This window comes from Lynx rufus, unplaced genomic scaffold, assembly GCF_022079265.1.
Source record: "Lynx rufus isolate CCGP_SWC_20201006 ecotype Redwood Valley unplaced genomic scaffold, mLynRuf1.p SCAF_11, whole genome shotgun sequence".
Classification (NCBI taxonomy): domain Eukaryota; kingdom Metazoa; phylum Chordata; class Mammalia; order Carnivora; family Felidae; genus Lynx; species Lynx rufus.
In genome coordinates, this window is record NW_025814825.1 from 28,495,001 (window position 1) to 28,517,765 (window position 22,765).

The 22,765-nt window shown below is 49.1% G+C and overlaps 1 protein-coding gene across 1 annotated transcript in view; it reads right to left on the reverse strand.

Annotated features, from left to right (window-relative positions):
• The window catches only part of DRGX (dorsal root ganglia homeobox), a 30,285-nt gene that overhangs the window by 1,664 nt on the left and 5,856 nt on the right, over positions 1-22,765 (reverse strand). The window contains exons 4-5 of the mRNA XM_047072628.1: positions 20,208-20,386; positions 20,012-20,124 (exon numbers count right to left, since the gene is read on the reverse strand). Coding sequence (XP_046928584.1) covers positions 20,012-20,124; positions 20,208-20,386 — 292 coding nt within the window. The remainder of the gene's footprint in view (positions 1-20,011; positions 20,125-20,207; positions 20,387-22,765) is intronic.

Below are 22,765 nucleotides of genomic sequence, written 5' to 3' on the forward strand. Positions count from 1 at the left end.
GGACCACAGGGAAGCGGATGGATAGGAAGGATTCACACATGATGACTAGGTTTGGGCCTGAGCACCCAAATGAATGGAGATGTCATTGCTAGGAAGGGGGCAAACAAAGAAAGTGGTCTGTGTGTGTGTGTGTGTGTGTGTGTGTGTATGCATATGGAGGAGGAAGATAGAGTCTGGCCATAGAATCCTGTGGTCCTGTTGCCCATCTGAGTTCCGAGGAGAGAAGTGAACAGCACTCAGCAGCGCTAGCCCCACCCCCGTGCTTGAGGGACACCCGTGGGCTCCGGCTGCCCACCACAGCAGGTGTGGGAGCAGGAGTCACATAGACTTTGCCCCCAGGCTGGGTGGGTAGACTCGGCTGTTGGGATGACATACTTTGAGAGACTCTCTGAGCTCCCAGGACAGGTCAAGTGGTGGCCCCCGTGTGTGATCCTTGCGGGAGACGCACATCCCTACAGCCTCCACGCCCCTCCCCAGCCCTAGTCATCCCGGACCAGATCCAAAGCCAGATCCTACAAGGTAAGCGAGAAATGGATCACCATGGCCCCGCCAAGGACGGTGGGGATTCATTGCCTGTTCCTGAGGCCGGAGACCTGAGTCAGCCATGGCCACTGGCCCCATGTGGGTGGGCCAACCACTTCGCCCCTTCTGACAAGGGAGGTGTCCCAAAGCCAGTCCCTCATCTCTTTCTGAAAGTGCTCACCAGCTTTGGAAGAAGCAGCACTGGACATCAGGTGTATCGGGGAACCGAAATCCTTATTTGTCAAATGAACCCAGATTCCTCCCAGCAGCCTCCAGGCCCTTGTGTGATCATGTCCCCAGGGCCCTCCCCTCCTTCCCATGTGCCAGACAGGCCTCCCTTTCAGGTGCTCACGGCAGCATCACAGCAGAGCCCTACACAGAGCTGTATTACAGAGAGCAAAGGCTCGTGTGGGCCAGGCACAGCTCGGAGCACGCCATGCCTCACACATCTCGGCTTCAGAGAAATTCTAGGAAGCAGGCTCCGTAGTCATCCCCTCCCGCAGGGGAGGAGACTGAGAGTGAATAATAAGTGGCCGGCCTGGACCTCACCAGGCAGGAGGCCTGCCCCTTAACCATTGGGTCCCTCTGAAAAGAGGGCACATTCCTCCGCCTGTGAGGGAAGAGAACCTCCCTCTGCCTTGGAATGCTCTCCTCACACCTCTGTCTCTCGTTAGGGCTCCATTTGACCACCACCTCCTCAGGGATCCTTTAGGTCCTCCCCATCCAAAGTAGGCTCCCCGGTTATGCTCCAGGCTGCTCAAATCTTCACAGCGTTGGCCACAGATGGCAGGTGGACTATTGACGTGTTTGTTTTCTGTCTCCCCCCGCCCCACATACCCCCAAGACTGCAGACTCCCAAGGGTCAAGTATCTTCCTGTCTCATTCCCCACTCTGTGCACACCTAGCACAGTGCCTGAAACACGCCAGGCCTTTGGAAAATACCTATGGAAGAAAGGGAGGGGGGAAGGGCCACCAGCCCCAGGACCCACTTGTAGGATCAGCCCTCCCGAGGCAGCCTCAGCAGCATCCGCAGGGATGTGCCTGCCTCCTTTCCCCGGGGACAGTCTTCCCCCTGCCAGGGCCAGCCACCTTCCTCTCCCCTCAAGCACATCTGGGCATCTCTCTGTTCCTTTCCAAGCCTGCTCAGAGACAAAAGGAAGCTCACGTTTACCAGCACCCACAGTTGCCTCTTGTCACCCTCCCGGCCACCCTGAGGGATAAGCATTACTCATCCCTCCTCTCCAAGTAAGGAAACTGAAGCTCCAGGTCCCAGTTTTCACAGTTCATTGATAGGTGGGACCAGAACCTTCTGGTGGTGTTTCAGTTCTCCAGTACTGTAACAGGAAGTTCAAATGCAGCGGTGGCCTCCTACCTCAGTTCTGAGTGAGGGTCGATACAGCAGGTGGCAGACCCCAAGAGGAGGGCCGGAAAAATCACAAGTGCCAACTTTACAAAGGGAATTCTGAGAGCCCATTTCACAGCCCCACACCCCTGGTGGGCTTCCAGCCTGGGACCATTTCCAGCAGCAGCAGGAAACACACAGAAAGTCACTTTCGGGCGAATCCCGAGTCCGCTCTTCCCACTGGCCCTCGCTTAATGCAGCCAGATACACAGACACCAGTTGGGGCTCTGCGGGGAGCTGCAGCCTTTGCTGGGATGGTGCCTGTGCTATGCCAGCCAAGGACTGGGACCCCCTCTGGGTCTCCCTCCCAAAGGGAGTTCATGGGTTGAGGAGACGGCATATGAAGAACGGTGAACCCTCTCAGCAGTGAGAATACTAGACATTTTCCTCTCTGTATCTGTTTGGAATTTTTCTCATTTTTCTACAAAAAATGTGAATTTCTTTTTTTTTTTTAATGTTGATTTATTTTTGAGAGAGAGAGAAGAGCGGGAAAGGAGCAGAGAGAGAGGGAGACACAGAATCTGAAGCAGGTTCCAGGCTCTGAGCTGTCAGCACAGAGCCTGATATGGGGCTTGAACTCATGAACCGCGAGATCATGTCCTGAGCCAGAGTCAGACGCTTAACCGACTGAGCCACCCAGGCGCCCCAATGTGAATTTCTTTTAAAATCAGAAACATAACTTTACCTTTAAATGAATGTTAAAAAGAGGCACGTGTGAGGAGGGGCCGTGAGAGCTGGGTTGCCTGAGCCAGGCAGGCACTGGAAGTCTTAGGGGAGCTTATCTGGAGCTATATATTGTCAGGAACCCAGGAGGGGCCACAGTCCTCAGGCTCAGCCCAAGCCAGCCCTGCCCGCATCAGACGCGCCCAGAAAGGCGGGCTCCACGTGATCAGGCTGATTCTTGCCTCCAGCGATGCTTTGCTCCGATGTAAGCATCAAGGCGGGGGTTAAATGGTCTGTGACTCAGTGATGACGAGGCCACTTACAGGATGAAGAAGTGCCACGTGGACAACACAGAGCCTTCTTCCCTGGGATCCACAGCCTGCACCTGCTAGATCACATCTGCCAACGGCGGGCTCCTAAGAAAGCCACCAATAACTACACTCCTTGCCCTCAAAACCCAGATTCAGTAATAAGAGAAATACATTCGTTCACAGGACCAAGGCTGCAGACGGGAGCAGAGTCTGTGCAAAGGACCTAGTTCGCCCCCCACAACAGATGGATGAGGAAACTGAGGACCGCGAACCCAACAACTCTGGGACACTCTGTGATTAAAACTATAAGGGCTATGCATACAATGGAGAATTACTGAGCCTTAAAAAGGAAGGAAAGTCTGACACATCGACAACATGGGTGAACCTCAAGGACATTATGCTAAGGGAATAAGCCAGTCGCAAAAAGACAAATCCCGTGTGATGCCGTTTACACAAGATGCCTAGAGTAGACATATTCATAGAGACACAAAACAGAATGGTGGTTTCTGGGGTCTGGGGAGAGGGGAATGTAGGAAGTTCTTGTTCAATGGGCACAGAGTTTGAGTTTGGGAAGATGAAAAAGTTCTGGAGGTAGATGGAGGGGATGGTTGCCCAGCACAAGGGACGTATTGAATACTTTGGAACTGTCCACTTAGAAATAGTTAAGATGGCAAAGTTTATCTTCCACATATTTTATCACAATCTAAAATAAAGTAAAATAAATTCTTAAAAATAAAGCTGTAAGTGGGGCGCCTGGGTGGCTCAGTCGGTTGAGTGTCTGACTTCAGCTCAGGTCATGATCTCATGGCTTGTGGGTTCGAGCCCCGCGTCAGGCTCTGTGCTGACAGCTCGGAGCCTGGAGCCTGCTTCAGGTTCTGTCTCCGGCTCTCTCTGTCCTTCCCCACTTGTGCTCTGACTCTCTGTCTCTAACATAAATAAACATTAAAAAAAATTTTTTTTTAAATAATAATAATAAAAATAAAGCTGTAAGAGCCAAAAGAGAGTTCAGGTCAAGGTGTTCGGGAACATGAGGAAGGGAGGAAAGGAGGGAGAAATGAAAAATGAAAGAACTGGGGTTATTTAGCTGAGCTGACCGCAGGGCACAGTGGATACGAGGTAACTGTCTCTGTATCTCTCTTGGTGCAGAGGGTGAAATCGAAGCAATGGGCAGAAGTGTGAAAAAAAAAAAAAGGAGTTTTTCTTTCTTTACCATCACATGCTATGTTTATGCAGAGGGCTTGCGAGGTTCCTGGTCTGCACCCCCTGAAGGTCCCCTGACAGGACACTAGAGAAACTTCATGCACGATATGGGCCATTGGACAAGAAAAGGTTTGAAATCCCTTTCAACAAAAAAGGAGGGGTTTTAGAATGGGATGTGAATTATAAAGTTGAGTTCTTCCAACTTTAACGTGTTTTCAGAATTTCCATTGGTTGTAAATGAACTTAAATTATCCAACAACCAGAATCTCTCTCAACTCCTATAACCATTTTCTAACAGAAAAAACAAGTGATTTCCACAAATAGGATTCTCATAAAAGTAACTCTTGATTTCTTCGTGATTCCACAGTACCAAGAGCATCCCCAGCTTTCCCCATACGCCTCCTGCCTAAACAACCTCAGCAACCCGCCCAGAAGGACGCTGACTGAAAACCAGAAATAACAAAATGGAGATTCATCTAGATGGCAGATGAACACATAGTTACCAAGTAAAATCCCAGATCCCAAAGCACTGGCACTTTGCCCCCGCAAAGCCATACTCAAGACCCTCACCAAGGGCTTAAAGTTTCTTTCAAGAGCACTTCTCACAGAAGTTGTTCAGTTTACAAGATGACCACAAACGAGAGAGAAATGTGGCTGCTAATGGCAGACGTACTGATGGATAACATTGAGAAAAGAGACAAAAATTCATGACAGCCAAAACACTCAACATGCACAGAAACCTGGAGCCGATTGGTACAGGGGTGAGCAACCAAAGCCGTCCCCATGACGATGGCCTGACACCGCTGGCCGACAGCAGGAATCATCACAAGAGAGGAAGTCTGGAAGTCTTTCCGAAAACTGCACCAAGCCTGCGCGTCGCTGTTAGTGATGGGGTGACGCTGAATCAGCCACAGGAGGGGCCGAGCACCCCCCTTTATTATGTCGGAGAGGTGACAGAGACCCTTGAGAAAATGTCTACCCCAAAAGCAAGTCATCCATTATCAAGATTCCATAAAATGAGAACGACCATAGGCCATCTCTGGGGCATCTCAGCAGCCTGCTATGGCGGAAGAAAGGGGACTTGGAGGTTTGGCCCCCAGCCCCATCCTTCTTCACCAGTCATGGGGTTTCACACCATCTTTCCACATTTCAGGTTCCTTATCTGTGAGAGGAGGAGAGACACCTACCTTTGAGAGACATTCCGTAACGCAGCTAATATTAAGGCCTCAAACAGTTACTATTTTCATAACCCCATACTAATTAAAGGGTAATTCTAAGTCACAATTCACGGTTTATTCCAATTACCGATTCGTTTCAGCCAGCAGCTGAAGAACACAACTTGTAAGCATCCCCCGGGACACCCAGGATGAGCAGTGAGCTCTGCCACAGGCAGGGAGTGTGCAAGAGGCATCCCACCACCTCTACTAGCCACACACACCCCCCCCCCCAACACACACACACTCCTGGAGATACAGGGCTGTCCTGCTTCCTGGGTGGAACGTTTCCTATTGGACCAAAAAGTAAAATAACTTTTTCTGCCAACAGAATTGTAAGGAGTAAGACAAATAAAGTTTAAAAGTGTCATCTTTTAGGGGCACCTGGGTGGCTCAGTAAGGTGAGCATCCAACTCTTGATTTTGGCTCAGGTCATGATCTCAGGGTTCATGAGTTCGAGCCCCGGGTCAGGCTCTGTGCTGTCAGCATGGAGCCTGCTTGGGCTTCTCTCTCTCCTTCTCTCTCCCTCTCTGCCACTCCCTGTGCGCTCTCTCTCTCTCTCTCTCTCTGTCTCTCGATAAATAAACTTTTTTAAAAAACTTTAAAATATAACAAAATAAAATAAATAAATAAAAGCATCATCTTTTAGTTACTACATTTCCAGACTTGGGGCTCTAGGGTTCCCCCGGCCTTTTTTTAAACCTATCAAAAAGCTATAAATCATGAATGGGCTAAAAATTAAATTAGCTACAAAGGAAGTCAATCCAGTGTGGTGTATAGTAACAAAAACTGTGACTAACCTCACGGCCCAACACTAGGGAACTGACTGAAGAAGTTAATAGTCACCCACATAGAACACACTAAAGCTTTGGCAAAATTCTATTACAGGAGGACACCTAGTGCCATGAAAAAAAAAATAATAATGAGGGGCGCCTGGGTGGCTTGGTCGGTTAAGCGTCCGACTTCGGCTCAGGTCATGATCTCACGGTCCGTGAGTTCGAGCCCCGCGTTGGGCTCTGTGCTGACAGCTCAGAGCCTGAAGCCTGTTTCGGATTCTGTGTCTCCCTCTCTCTCTGCTCCTCCCCTGTTCATGCTCTGTCTCAAGAATAAATAAACGTTAAAAAAAATTTTTTTTTAAATGAAACACAATAAGGAAATTTTAAGTTTAAAAAGCAGATTGAGAAACAATAAGTCAACACGATCCTACTTTGGTATATGCATGTGTGTGTATACATAATACACACATGTATACACATAGTATATACGTGTACGTGTATATGCACAGTGATGTGTCATATCCATGTGGAGTCATAGGTATAGCACAAATATAAATGTACTTATGAGTAGAAAATATTGATAAATTTAAGCTTTTTGGTTAAAAATTTTTAATTTCTAAATAAGCTATAAAGCACATAAATTCATTAGAGATACACACATTTATAGATGGGAGGAAAACAAATGTACCAATATTAGATACTCATACTGCTTGATTCTGGGTACTAAGTTTATGAATGATAATTATCTTTTTCTTTGTGTTTTATTGTATTTTCCACCCTTTCTATACTGACCAGGTATTATTGTCATAAAAATGGTGTCCTTTTCGTGACTCGTGATTTCCAGTCTCCTTCTATTCAGATGATGAGAACAGATGTTCTCCTTTAGAACAGAGTCCCACTGAAATTGCCAAGGAATAAGGGCTGTGTCCTCAGCACCTCACTGTACCTCCATAACTGCTAATGGAAGGTCGGCACTGACCAGTGAACATGGGGCAGAGGAAGCGCCCTGGAAAACCCACCAGGAATACTCCACCCCCCTCCCATTCTGTGGGATTCGAGGTCAGTGAGTCCCTTTGCATGGGGGATGACCAACCTGCCAGCAAGCGAACCCCCTAAAAGGCTACAACCTCTCCCCTCTAGCCCTACCAACATGAGCCATCACCAACGTCTGCACAAGAGCCATCTGGCCCCTAAATGCAGCCTGAAAATGGTTTTGTTTGGAGAACATACTACCTCCTGGACACTAAATTAAAACACACAATTAGATTTCCATTAAGTTACAGCAAATTCTGCTGAATTGATCTAATCGGCCTACATTCCTATATGACATCATGCTTTAAAGGCTTGGCCTGGACATAAATACTTAATGTAATAAATACAGTCTGAAATATTTGATCTGCTTGGCAGTTTAATTGATCTACTACAGAGACTGACAGGAAAAATTAAGTTAGTTCTGTCTCGTCTCTGCCGATAGCACATTTTCATCATAAAGGCACGTGAACTACAATTTCGGTTACAAGTAAAGTTCTTGCACACTGATTTCTTGTGGAATGTTCAGGTTAAAGATAACAGAATTGAACAAGGAAATGAGTATGTGGATTTATGAGACCTTTAACACAAATACTGTAGTTTGTGTCTTTTTCTGTGTAGATAGATGATAGATAGATAGATAGATAGATCGACAGATGATAGATATAGAATAATAGATAGATGCTAGACAGAGGGAAAATGTATTTTATAATTCATAATACCAGTTCCTTGTCATTCACAGGAGTGCCTGAGTGGAAGGTGTTGGCAGATGCCTGCCATATTTAAGCACGGATATTTAGATGTGGTGGTTATGCGCGCTCACCAATAATCAAGTGGACAAGGTCTCATAACCAAATGTCTTCTGACTCAGAACCCCTGAAGTACCTTCTCCTGTCTCCGTTTTATGGTTTAAATTGCCTTTTACCATGAGTTAAATGTGGTAAACGAGTTTAACACGTGGTGCCTTACACCATGAGTTGTGTCTATCTGTGTACCCAGTTCACCTCCCAAACTTGCTGGAAGCACCCTTTACCCACTCTCACCCCTGTACTCCTGATGCCAGAACTAAAATGCCCCATTTGGGCACAAGGTAAACACTGAATACTTGGGGAAGGAAGAAAGGGAGGAAGAGTCTCTTTCCTGACTGCACTGGCAGAGTTTAGGTCCTCAGAGTTACCATCTCCCAGGTGGTAATCTTCCTCAGCACTTCATGGAAAGGGAAGCCGTGGTCATGACAAAGTTGCTCAATCTGATTAATGTCAAAACCCCCAGGTTAATCTGGCAGGGTATTCTGCTAGAATCAACACTAAATCCCACCCTGATCTGAACTCCACCTATTACTTGTACACTCGCTGTCTTGACGTCTGTTCATTTGCTCAGCAAACACTCCCTGATGAGAGGCAGCCCAGCCAAACATTCCTGGGACTGTGATAGTCTCAGGGCCAGTGCCACGGCCCCCTTTCTGCTTGGATGTCTTTGAAGGGGCAAACAAATAACGACAACACCCAGCTCCAAGGACCCTGGCACAACCAGATGCCCAGATTCTGGGCAGGCCAAAGCCAGTTAGCACCGCCCTCCCTCCTTGAAGCAGCAGCCAAAACCCTGGACAGGCAGGCTGCTTCTCCCACTGCCTCTGGGCACAAGCCAGAAACCTTCTGCTCAGCTCCCTGCACTCCAGGGCCCCATTGATTAGCAGGAAGGGCAAACCCATCAGCACCCATAGGAAATGGCTTCTGGAAAGTGAGTTGCAGTTTTTAAAGCCAGAGAATGACAGCAGGTGCCTGTAAAAGGAACAGAATCAATAAAGGGTGTAGGGGGCTGGCCAATGGGACACCTGGGTCCCTGACTTGTCCTACTTCTCACAGATGCACTATGTGACCTTGGGCAGTCTTATCTCCTCTCTGAGCCTCAGTTTCCCCACTATATCCTGGAATGGTAACACACTCATTAAGAAGATTCCTGGGGCACCTGGGTGGCTCAGTCGGTTAAGCGTCTGACTTCGGCTCAGGTCATGATCTCGCAGTTTGTGAGTTCAAGCCCCGTGTCAGTCTCTGTGCTGACAGCTCAGAGCATGGAGCCTACTTTGGATTCTGTGTCTCCCTCTCTCTTTGCCCACCTGCTCGCCCACTCTTTCTCTCTCTCTGTCTCTCAAAAATAAATAAAACATTAAAAAAAAAGATTCCTTACAAATCTTAGGTGCTGGGATTCTCTACCCTTGTCTTCCTGATATCAACTAGGCATGGAGAAGACTAGGGTTGACCCAATCACTTTCCCCATAAGGATTGACTACCTTCTGCCCCTCAAGTTTCCCTGTTCCCCAAATACCTATACCCTTACAAACAATACAGGGGCACCTACAGGGCTGTGTTGCTTTTCTGGAGCTGCACACACCCCAGACTTCATAAAGTGTGCCTTAGAGGCTAAGAGACTCTCCCACTGAGGAGCAAATGCTTGCAAGAAATAAGATCCTCTGCCCCAGAGTCCAAAACCAAACACTAATTAGATCCCGAGTGACCTCTCAGCCTCATCAACATAACCCTAACAATTTCCAGCACCTACTGGATGCTTAGATGTGCCAGAGCACAGATACACAAGTCCTGTTGGGTATGGCCATCATGATCCTCATCTCACAGGTGAGGAGACTGGGGTCTGCCCTAAGTTGACCCCAGGATGAGAGAGAAGTAGTTCTGGGTCATGGCCAGTCTGACTCCAGAACTTGGGCTCACGTTGAGGCCATGCCATCCTCTCCTGAGAACATGCCTCTGTCAACTTCATGCTCTGCCATTTCCTCAACAAACTAACCCTGCCTACCTCAGTGCCTTTGCTCATGCTGTTCTGTCTGCTTGGGGTCCTCTTACCCACTGGGCAACTCCTATGCTTCCTTCAAGTCCAACTCAAACATCTCCTCTGGAAAGCCTTCCTTATTCCTACAGGGAAATGTGTCCTCCCTCCTCAGGGCTTCCCCCACTCCTTGCATGCCCTTGTTGGCTTCTAAGAGAGCACATGACTATGTCACATGAGATGGAATTCTTTGTTGACTATCTCTCCAAGCTCACCCTTAGCCTGTGAACCACTTAAGACAAGGATGTGTCTAATTCATCACCAGAGGCTCAGCCTCTGGTTTAGTCTGAAAAGTAGGGTACTCAGTGGATGAAGAATGAAAAAAAGGAGGGCCCAGTTGTTCCTGGCATCCAACAGGCAGCCAGGACTGCAGGCTAGGATGAATAGACCGGAGCTTCCCAAGTGAGGTCTGTCTCCCACACCAGAGCAGCATGACTTTTCCTTCTTTACCCAAGCCTAACTACCATTTGCTCTGCATTTGGGGCAGAGGTAAGTGGCTTGGAAGGTCCTAGAGGTGAGCCAGATATGGCCAGTGCCCTCAAAGTGCTTGTAGTCAAGATTGGGAAGCAAGGTAGGTTCAAAAACACCCCAACTCAAATCACAATGCTGGAGTATCTTTGATACTTGTGTCCATCAGTGTCCAAAAAGGGCCTTCAATGAACCAACCTCCTGGCATTCATGCCTGTATGCAGTCCCCTCCACTAAAGTCTAAGTTGGCCCTGTGACCAGCTTAAATCAATAGACTGAATCAGAAGCAACACGGTGCCTGTTCTGGGTGTAAGCCTTAAGAAGGTCTGGCATCTTCTTCTTTTACACTCTTGGGAATCAACCACCATTCAATCTCACCCCAAGTTCACCATGGGGAGAGAGAAAAAGAGAGCTCCCAGCCTCCCAGCATCCCTACCAAGCCCCCAGACAAGGAAGCAATACTATGTTGTAAGTAGCTGAACCCAGCCAGCCCTCGGAATCAGGAGAGATAACAAAACAGCTGGGCAGTTCTGCTGCTGCTTTTAATAGACTCATTTTTGGGGGGTAAAGTAAAACAATATTAAAACCTGGAATGGAAATTATAAGAAAATCATAAGCCAATCGTCTCATGATCATAGATGCAAAAGCCCCTGAACAAAGTATTAGCAAACAGAATCCAGCTATAGATAAGAAGGAAGACATGTCACATCTAGTCTGGGTTTATTCCAGGAATGTACAGTTGGATTAACATTAAAAAAAAATCAATCAATGTAACTTACTGTATTAACCCATTAAGAAAGAAAAATCATGTGATCGTCTCAATAGCAGCAGAGAAAGTATTCAATGAAATGCAACATTCATTCATATCCATGATTTTTTTTAATAATAATTAAATAAAACTCTTAGAAAACCAAGGCAAGAAGAAAATATCTTTACTTGATAAAGGATATCCAAAACATAAATAAATAAAAGACCACAAATATAACTGAAACCCTGAGATCAAGAATAGGCAAGGAGTAGTCACAAAGACCACATATTGTATGACTCCATTCATATAAAAAGTCCACAGCAGTAATAGCAAAAATGTTCACGGTCAGTGGTGTCCTGAGGCTGGGGCGTTGGGGAGAAGTGGGAAGTGACTGCTTATAGGTACAGGGTAATGACAGTATTCTGAGGTTGATCCTAGTGATGGCTGCACAACCCTTTGAATATACTAAAAATCATTGAGTTGTACCCTTCAGGGGATGAATGGTATGGTGTGTGCATTATATCTCAATAAAGCTGTTATTAAAAAAATAGAATAAGGCAAGGATGCCCGTCATCACCACTTCTACTCAATACTGTGCTAGGGTTTCTGGCTGGCACAGACCAAAAAGAAAGAAAGAAGAAAGAAAGAAAGAAAGAAAGAAAGAAAGAAGGAAAGAAAGAAAGAAAGAAAAGAAAAGCAAGGCCATCAGGATCTGAAAGGGAGAGGCCAGCTATCTTTATCTGCAGATGACCTGACCATACACATATCATAGAGAATCTACCACTGAACCTAATTACATTAATAAATCTCCCAAACATAATGCTGAGCCAAAGAAGCAGACATGAAGAACCTGGGTCTCGTATGATTTCATTTATACGTAAAGTTCAAAAGAGTCAAGATTCAATAGTAGTGTTTTTGTTTAAGAAACAAAACAGGTGAACACAGAGGAAGGGAAGGAAAAACAAGACAAAAACAGAAAGGGAGGCAAACCATAAGAGACTCTTAAATACGGAAAGCAAACTGAGGGTTGCTGGAGGGTAGGGGGGTGGGGGAATGAGCTGAATGGGTGATGGGCATTAAGGAGGGCACTTGTGATGAGCACTGGGTGTTGTATGTAAGTGATGAATCACTAAATTCTACTACTGAAACATAACTTGGAAGAAGTTTCTTGGTAGAAGAAAGAAAGAGGAAAGAAAAGAAAGAAAGAAAGAAAGAAAGAAAAGAAAAGAGGGAGGAAAGAAAGAAAGAAAGAGAGAGAGAAAGAAAGAAAGTTTCAGAATGCCTGCTTAGGTGGTTGACAAAGCTATATTAGCATAAAAGTCAGCACAGTGCTCTCATTTAAGGGGAAGAAAAAGGGGCCCAGGCACTGGGGGGCTTCTGGGGTGCAGGCAAAGTCCCAGAGGGTAGGTATATTAGGTGCTTAAAATGGGTCACTACACTCTAGACGCATGCTTTATGAATTTTTCTCATGAATATTATATTCCACCATAAAACACTTTTTAATGTTCTTTAATTGTGTGTGTGTGTGTGTGTGTGTGTGTGTGTGTGTGTGTGTGTGTTTTAACTCCCAACCCAGAGGAAAAAAGTGCTTAAAGAGGAGTAGAGGGAAAATGCTTTTTGGGGGACTGGGAGAAGGAAAAGACTGCCTCCAGCTCTGAGTTTAGCTTCGGTGGGCAGATGTTTATTGGGCAATAAAGCCCTTTCAGTTCCAGAATCTGGACACTTTAGCCTGGCCTGAGCCCAAGGCCAAGGCCAATGTGAAGCAGGGAGGGAACATACTTGGCTAAGTAAGGGGCCTTGCTCTCTGGAAGGATGTGGCCAGACCCTTCCCCAGTATGGACACCCTGTCCCTCGCCTCCCCTTGGTACAAACACACACACACACACACACACACACACACACACATGCACACACATACGGGACTCAGGACCAGGACTGCTACTCCAACTGCTAGCAGCTTCTGAGCTGTGCCTCAAACAGATAATAGGAGATGGGATCAGAGCTGTCTGCCTCGGGCCCCTCCAGCATGGGATGGCTGGGGCCACCTCAGCTCCCTGGGAGGGAATGGAAGGGGAGAGTAAAAAGAGGTCAGACCTCATTCCCTTGCTCTGCTGCTGTTCCCTCCCCTCAGGCATGACTCCAGGGACTGAGTGCCCCCATGCCTGCCTTGCCCAGCATGCTGTCTCACCTCCTCCCCTTCACCGCTCCTTCCAGTTAAGGACAGTCAGATGGGATGCCCCTGCCCAGTGCAGGAGAGTGACTGTGATCTCCCAGCGTGAGCCCAGACTGAGTTATGAAAGCTCTCCCCTGGCAGCTGTAATTAGTCTCCACCTCACACCCCGCTCTCGCTCTCCGAATCACAGGTTAGAGGCAGCCAGGCTAAGTGCACCAGGGAGAGGGGGCCTCCGGCCGACTGTGGCTCTCCTGCCCCCATCGCGCTCGTCCTGTGGCCAGCACTTCCCCGGAACAAACCCAAGCGCCTCCCTCAGCCATTAATAACCTCCTCTGCATTAATGAATTGTGAACACAAGGCTGGCCATTAAGACAGCACAGGAAAATTCTTTGTGTTGCAAAGGCTTTTTCTCTGGACACCCATTACTGTTATGCAAACCCTCCCTGCATGGGGTAGGGTCCTGCTGCCTTTTTATTTGAGAGTTTCCATGGAACCCTCAATAAGGAAACACACTAACTGCATGCCTGGCCAGGACGGGCCCTCTCTGACCGTCCCAAAATACAAAACTTATCACTGCCTGTGAAGCCCCAGAGAAGGAATAGGTGCCCTGCCCAGGAAATCCTACCAGGGACAGGAAGGAACCCCCACCATTGCCAAATTTGGAACAAGGAAGGTTACAAGGAAAAGATAAGTGACAGCTGCAATAAACTTCAGAGAAATGGAAGACATTTGGAAGAAGCAGACGTTTCACAGGCTCCTTTAAAGGTGAGTGGGACCCAGGGACTTGGAAATGAGAACGGAGAGATGTGGTGATAATGATAGCATTTACTGAGCATCTCTCACGTGCCACACACTGTTCCAAGAGCCTCAGGTGTTCTAGCTCACGTGCTCCTCATTCAGTCCTATGACTTCAGTCTTATTACGATCAAGATCCCCATCTTAGAGCTGACAAGAGGCAGAGACTCCCAGGACCGTGCTCAAGACTTACATGGCTAGGGAACAGAAGGACGAGGACTCACACAAGGCAGGCCACCCCAGAGCGCTTGCTTGAGGCCACTGTGCTAGTCGGCTGCTTGATAATTAAAGGATAATTAAAGGAGGAAACCCCCACAAGTGCCTGGTTTTCAATTACGTAGCTCTGTCCCCGGTGGGCAGTTTCCCAGCCTGAGGTAGCCAGCTGCCTCACTCCCTGATGGGCACAGCCCAGTGCCTGTCCAGGGCCTGCCCAGCAGAGCCTGGAGGCTAGTCTGCCACGCCTCCACGCATGGACACTCTGCTTGACCAGCCATCCTGGAGGGGCAGTGACCTCCTGTCCTTCAAGGATGCCACCCCCACCTCCCACCCTTCCCTGGCTCCCTATTGCCTGAGCGGGCCTGCTGACCTATCCATGCACGCACCACCTCAACCACCCCCCACGCCAAGCCTGCTAAATGAGTATCCCCGGCACTCCACCCCAGAGCTGTGTCTCAGCTACCCTGACCAAGCCCTGGGACCTGGCCGGCAGCAGAGCACAGTCCCCCAAACACAGGATGATGGGGCTGCGGCAGAGGGCAAAGCTCTGGAAAGTCTCTACACTCACTCCCTGGCCTGACGCAAAACCACCGAGTCGAGCTTCGCTGCCACGGCAGTTCCGAGATGCCATGGTGCAATTCTCAGTCTGATTTTGGTTTCCCCAGCTCTCTAGCTGCTTCCAAACCCTAGACCCCTTCTTTCAACAGGTTTCTCCAAGGAATCAAAATGAGTCTCTCTACTTTGCTAAGAAAACCATATTCCAGAGCTTTCTGCTACTGACTTCTCAGTCTGTGCGCCGCTGAGTCTCAGCAAAGTGGCTGGCCGAGAGACTTGCTCCCCTTCATATTTTCTGGGCCACTTCCCCCCATAATCCATTGGTATGTTCTGGGCCACAGTCACAGAGCTTCTAGGGCCCAGCCTGTCCACCCCACTCACGTTGGAAACAGGGTTTGGCATCACCACACAGCTCTGTATTCTGGGAGGCCAGTGTTTTGGGGCGGGATGGGGGGGGAGTGCCTGGAGATCATTCCCTCTACATCCAACATCCCTGCTGGCCCTTCCCCTTCCCCAGCACAGCCTGCTCAAGGAGCATGATAGCCAGTATTCCAAGAATGCTCCTGTTTTCAGAGCACATTCAGAGTCCAAAGATTTCCAGACAAGTGAATAGCCATAAAACTGCATTAAAGGACCTACAGCCTTCAGGGACTGCAGCTTAAAGGAACTCAGCAAACTCAATAACCCCCAAGCTATCCCACAAATGCCCCTGGAGGTTCTTTTAATATTTCCCAGAGAAAGATGTCGCATCTGTCACAACAATGCCTGAACCAAAAGACCAGGACCCCCAACTCAGAGTCCTTCGACTTGTAACTATACATAATGCTCTCCAGGCAGTTAGCTCTGGGAACAGTAGCTGAGGGGCTCCAAATGCCCCCTGGGAGGACTGATCCTGCCCTGGAACACAGAGAGCCAGGCATTTCCTTCACACTCTGGCCAGCTGTTGGCTTCAGCACAGGACAGTTTTTGCTTAGATCCTCAGCCCCTGGTCTGGAGCTACAGGTCCAGAGTGTCAGAGGAGTGGCACCTAGGTGCTGTCTAGGGTGGGGCCAGACCTCAGTGGCCCACCCAGGATACTTGCTGTCTTCAACCCAGGGCCATACGATCCCACTAGGACCACAGAGTCTAGGAAAGGAGACATGAGCACTAGTTTGAGTCTGTAGCTGACACTGAGTTTGATTTATTTCTTCTGGGTTATTTGCAAGTCGCCACAGGCCTGGAGAAGTGAGTTGGGATCTCCAGGCTGGAGGGACTGTGGCGCTTAGCTTACAATGGTCCTGGTCTCTGATAGTCCTGGGTAAGTCTAGACTCCTCCCCAGGGCTCATACCCAGTGGACTCACAGCTGTCCTTACTTGCTGGGGAAAAGGGGAGTAGGGGTCCTAGGCCCCTACCAACAGGTGCGCATCCAAGAGAAAATGAATACACGGTGTCTGGATGAAAGGGCACATTAGGATCCTGTGGAGGGCAACCTAGACCCCAAAGGGGAGACCTAGCCAAATAAGCCATGTGTGAGCATGTGACTTTCCCTCCCTGAGCTTCAGTTTCTCATTTGTGACAAGAGGGATGGTCTTAGAAGCCCAGAGAGGTGCCTTCTAACACCAGTAGGCATGAAGCTTCTCCGAGTTAGGTGAGCAGTCCCCCGGTTGGCCAGCACCCCTGGGAAGCAGGGCTCAGGCCACTAGTTCTGCCAGCATTGGTTGACCAGCCAGCCACCTCTGGGGGTGCACTGAAGGAAGGGAGGCCAGGTCATAGCCCAGAAGTCCTGGCACCAAGCCAGGCCCTAGAAAATCTGGGGTATTCCTCTCTTGGGCCTATGCACTTCATTTCTGTAGCCTGGGGAAGCCTGGGAAAAGAAGGTGCAGGAGACTGAAATCTTCCCTGTCCCCAGACCACTTAACAAATGTTCCACAAAACAACCAGGTGTTGGACCCCAGGGTATCTAGAAACTGACTCGTAGGCACACACTTGTTTCCCAGGTCCTGAGGCAGAGGCCGGACGTCCCAAGCCGGACCTCCAGGGAAAGCAAAGCCCACCAGGACTAGAGCCCGGGAGTTCTGACCAGCTGACTCTGAGACTTCCAGCTCAGAAAACCTTGCTTCCAGAAGTGCCACCACATGGGGTCAGGGGCTTCTAGAAGGCAAAGATGCCCCAGCCAACACCAGCTGTTATCTCACACCAAAATATCAAGCCAGACCAACTGTTCAGACCAACTGTGTGCCGCTTTGGCCTAAAGACTTGGAGATCACATTTAAAAGATGGGACTATTTAGGGACCCCTTGGTGGTGGTTAAGCGTCTGACTTCGGCTCAGGTCGTGATCTCACAGTTCATGAGTTCAAGCCCCACGTAGGGCTCTGTCCTGACAGCCCAGAGCTTGGAGCCTGCTTTGAATTCTGTGTCTCCCTCTGCCCCGCCCCCACTTGCTCGCACGTGTGCACTCTCTCCCTCTCTCTCAAAAACAAATACACAAAAAAAATGTTTTAATAAAAAAAGATGGGAATATCTTAACTAAAAATCCATACTTCTAACTTCTCCAGAAAGTTCAGTAGTTCTGGCAGTGCTGTGTCCTCATACCCACTCGGCCACCATCAGCTGGCCTGAGTAACAGCTGACCCTCGAGCGGGAAAAGTGCTCCTGCAGTCCACCCCCAGCCCCACCTGTGCCCAGCCCAAATTTGAGAGTGCCCCTTAACGTGCTCCTCAAATAACTGTTTCTGACAGTAGAGAAGTGTGTCTTTTCCTGTGCCTTTCTCAAAAGCGTGTAAATGACATATAGACCAAGAGGGTTATATCACTCAAGAAAAGTGAGCGAGAGCTCATTCGTATGTGGGGAAGTGAAGACAATGCCTACACACATTCACTTCACTCACCGCCTGCCTGGCTCTGGAAACATCTGAGCACGTCACCTGCCCCAACATATGACTGCAGTCGGGAAGGACTTCTCACGGGCACACACAGGCTGCCCAAGCGAGAGCCAGTACAACATACAAAGATACACCCGGTTTGGCGAGCACACTGTGACTGATGTCACCTCTGCAAGCTCTTATACTCCCCAAGTTCCACCCCGTGTGTCCCCTTAGCAAGGGCAGCATCAAAGGAAAGTCTGTTTTTAGTGAGGCAGGCACAGGACAGGCCCCAGGGGTCAGAGCCCAGCCAGAAAAGTTTAGGGAAGGGCCAGAGGGGAGTACATATCAGTGAGGGAAGAAGAGGAGGGGGTGACAGATTTACCTTTACCAGCCTCCCTCACCAGCCCCTGCCTCTGTCCTGGGTCTTCACTCAGAAAATACAAGCCTCTGTCTCCCTCTCACCACCACCCTGGGCCTCCCGGTTGCAGACAATGTCATGCCCTCCCTGCCCAGCAACCTGGCCCTCTCTCCCCTCCTCGAGCCACTGCAGGCCTCTCCGTGGGTCCCAGCTTGGCTAGCCAGAGAGCCCAGCCACGGGCTGCCATAGCAGAGACATGGGAATCACCTCCAACTCACGAGGCTGGAGTCGGGCAAGCAAAGAACATTTAGAAAAGAGATGGTTACTCTCAGGAGCTGAGCTGGCCCCCACTGAAGCAGAGAGGATTTGGGTGACAGACACAGGATTGCCCCTCTGCCCAGACCAGTCCCTGACATGATACCGAAGTCCCACTGATCATCTTCCAGAAGCCCCTTCCAATTGGGACTCCACCTCCATAGTGCCCTATCATCATACTGTGTCCTGTGAATATGTTCCAAGGTCACTCTGCGAGGGGCTCTACACGGCCCCTGGAGCATCTGGGCCCTGGAGCTGAAGGAAGCATTAGAAAGGGCACAGGGCCCAGAGCTGGATGGACAGAGGTGAGCCTCATCCACTCACGCCAGCTGTCTAAGGGAGGGGATTTGCCTGCTACCGGGACCACTCAGAAGTGGCTCCGGGCCTTGGGGCCCCACCTCCTACAGTAGAAAACCCAAACCCAAGAGCATGGCCTCCAGCCTTCAAGATTTGGTCCCTGTAGGACACCTCCACCTTATCTGTGGGGTCTTTCCTATGGGCACCCAACATACCAACCATTCTCCAGACAAGCCTCATTCTCCTCCCCTCTCCTGGCATTCTGCATGTGCTGTTCTCTAAGCCTAAAATGCCCTTCTTTCTCTTCTAGAGACCCTCCAGGGAAGCTCCTTCATGCCCTCATTCAGCTTCCAGAAACCACATTTGCAATGCAGATTGCCACGCGTGTGTGACCCCCCGCAAGGGCAGGAGACCCCAGATCCTAATGCAGAACAAACAGGGGACACCCTAGGAAGGTCCTCTCCCACTGCCCATCACCAGGAATAAGCTTACAGCCTACACCTGCACTTGCAGCTCCCAGAACCCCTATGACAGACAAACCCCAAGAGTAGCAGTAACCCGCGCTGCCTCAGACCCACAGTAGAACCCAGCCCCACTCCTGGCCAGCACAACTGCCTGGCCTCATCACAGAAGCAGTAAGTTTGAGGCCAGGAATTTACACACAGTGGATGGGCACATTCGTCCGGTGGGGCTGCCCCAGAAGTCGCCAAAAGTTCCTCTCTCTGGGCCTGACAAAACATCGCTGATGGCTTGCATCCTTCAGACAACAACAGCTATTAAGAAGAGAGCAATTCCTGGAAAATCATAAATCCTAACAGTTTAGACCTCTGCCATCAGGAGTCCCCAGGGAGGCAGGTGGGCGAGCCGCCCATAGGGAGAGGGTCCTCATAAGCTGGGGACAACTGCCCACCCAGGCCTCACCCATGAGCTGCAGGTTAACCCCCAAAACTGCTCAATGAGAAGGAGCAGCCTGTGAACATGGAGGGGTCTCTTCGGAAACAACCACCGCTCAGACATTCCCCATCAGGTGCAGGGTTACCTAAGACATTCACCCGCAATCTCAGGCCATGCGGAAATCAAACAAGACAGCACATTAGGAAACAGATGCTCTGCAGGGTGCTGGCTGTGACTGACAGGAGAAAAGGAGCTGCACCAGCCCTAGGTACAACGATGGGTGGAACTGAGAAAACGGGATGACCGCACAATCTCCACACCCCCTTGGAGACAGTGGCAAGCCAGCAAAGCCCCAGCCCTGCCCTGCCAGCCAACAGAGACGAAGCTTACCTTTCAGAGAGGCAACGTGTGACAGAGCCTGGGCGTACGTGGCCGTATTCAGGAGGGTCCCCGGCAAGCAAGAAGGGAAGAAGGGTCCTGTGGGACCCACAGTTCTCCCCAGGCTGCTAGAGAAAGAAACGCACACTGAGTTCCCGAACCTGTGTCCCCGCCAAGCCTCCAGGCCCCAGGGCCCCACCAGCCTCACCTCTGTTGGGCTTCCAGGACCTCTTTCTTGCTCCGGGCCTGGTCCCCGGGGGGCGGGGAGTTGATGTTTCGCACAGGCGGGGGTGTCACCTCTGCCATGGGCTCCTTGGCTCCTGGCTCTTGGTCGGAAGCTCCTCTCTCTGTTTTCCTCCATTTGGCCCTTCGGTTCTGGAACCAAACCTGAGTCCCCAGTGGAAATGCATACGCAATGGAGGCAGAAAGTAAGACAGGAGGAGAGAACCAGACCGAAACTCACATGCCTGGTTCCCGTACCCAGCGCTCACTGCTCACCTTGCAGCAGGTGTGGGGGACACAGCCTCCTCTCTCCAAAAGATCTCCCAAAGCAGTGCCCTCTGAACTGCAGTTTCAGACCCAGAGAGGGGTCAGAAGATCAGTGTAGGAGGCACGACAGGCATTTTTTAAATGACGGTTAAACCACAGAAAGAAGCCAAATGCATGGCCCAAGAAAGGGTGCAAGTGTTATCTTGTGGAAATGCTCAATGTATTCAAGGGCATTTATTTGATGTGAAATGTACTTCCTATGGTTGGGGAGGAGGGAGGTGAGGGAATCATCATCCAAGCAGTTTGTAAAACACTGCCCTGGGGTTTCCTCATCAAAAATACTCATTCACCTTTTGGGATGAGCACTGGGTGTTGTATGGAAACCAATTTGTCAATAAATTTCATAAAAAAAAAAAATATTCACTCTTCCGGCGGCTTTTCCTAAGCACCTGAGGGTGTCTGTCCTCAAACCTGGGATTTAACCCTGAAATCATCTCTTACACATCACGACAAGCTCATGACCAGCAGCCCAGCACACCCATGAGAAACACTGACTCTGGAGTCAGCCTTAGTTTAGTGTGAATCTGGTTTAGAATCCACCCCGACCCTATAAGGCAGGTAGATCTATCCCTGCTGTTGAGATGAGAAAATTAAGCACAGAGAGGTTAATCGACTGGCCCAAGGTCATTTAGGTGGTAAGTGGCAGACACACAGCTTGAAGACCAGTGGTTTGTCTAGGGACCATGACCCAAACTCCTTGGGGGTAATAACAGTGGCCACCCCCAGGCACTGTTAGCACAGAGAGGCACGAAAAACACTGAGCACTGTGCCCGACACACAGCCATCAATCAGTCACTCAGTAAACATCAGGTAGCATTATCCCTGCCACCCTCAGGTTAGCAGGAGGCTTATGATTCACCTGCTTTAAGTGCCTTCTTAGAGACTGGTGTGGAAATCTTCAAGCTTTGCCAATCAGGACGGCATCTGCAGAAGGCCAGACTCATGGTAGCCAGGCAGACGGGGCCCAAGGTGTTCCCAGAGGTCAGTGAAATTCTGCTGCTCTTTACCCAGCAAAACCTCTTCCCTCCTCTCCTGGGGAACCATGCCTGGCTTTAAAAAAAGCTTTGGCTAGACCTCCCTCCTCCTCCCCCGGGGGGAAATCCTCTCCTCCTCCGCCTCACGCTGGCCCAGAAGAGAGCCTGGGTCCCGGGGCTAAGCCCTCTGCCAGCCCACCCCACTTCTGAATTTTCATTCTCCTCTAACTGGGTTTCTTTCGTTTTTAATCGAGTTGGCTTTTAATTGCACATATCAGCAACCATTGAATAATGATTTTATCTATATTCTAAATTTAGGGCAGTTAAATGCAAAGCAAAATGCAGACACTTTCTTGTGTCTTAATTGAATGAAGGTCACAGCTATAACAACATTTAATTGAGCTATTTTTCATTATCATATTTTAATGACTTTGCACTGACAGTTCGCCTGCTTCTGAGGAAAGAGCATGATGGAGTCGTTTATTTCCCTATTTAGTTATTGTTTGACAACATCAGCTTCGATTAAGACCCTGCTTTATAGAACATTAATCATATTTGAATGAGCAAGGGGTATAAATGTAAACACATCTCCCTTCCCGCCACCGAGGCCCACGTCCCCACACGGAGGCTCACGAAACAAATACTTCACAGCCATTGTCTGTTTGCATAATAGCCAACAACAGCCGGCACAACAAATCCCCGCTTTAATTGTTACCACCCCTATCTCACCCTTGCACCTTTCAGGGAGAAGTTATGATCTTCCACTTCTGAATGCTCAATAATTGTGTCATTTATCTCAATTTGCAGTTCAGTCTTTAGGCAGCTATTGGCAAGCTGGCATTAAATAAAGAAGGGATAGACAACATCCTGGCCAAAGGAGATTTTCATTTCCAAATAATAATCAGTTTAATTTGCCCGCATATGACCAATGATTCATGTTCAGATTTAATAATCAGGATCACATAATCTGATTATAGGGGAAATAATTTGTTTACAACCCCCAATTTACTGCTCAGAATTCCATTATCTCTCTTCAGCCATTGGTTTTTAAGAGATACTAACATGACCCAGGGGAACCAAAAGCAAACTATTATATTTCCTACAATTAGATCTTTGCATAGTCTTAACCCCAAGCCCCTACATAAAAAAGAACAGAAACAGCATGGAGGAAACCCCATAAATAAAATGAATATATAATTGTGCTCAAAGAATAGCTCTCCCGGAGAGGCGGCGCTGCGAATCT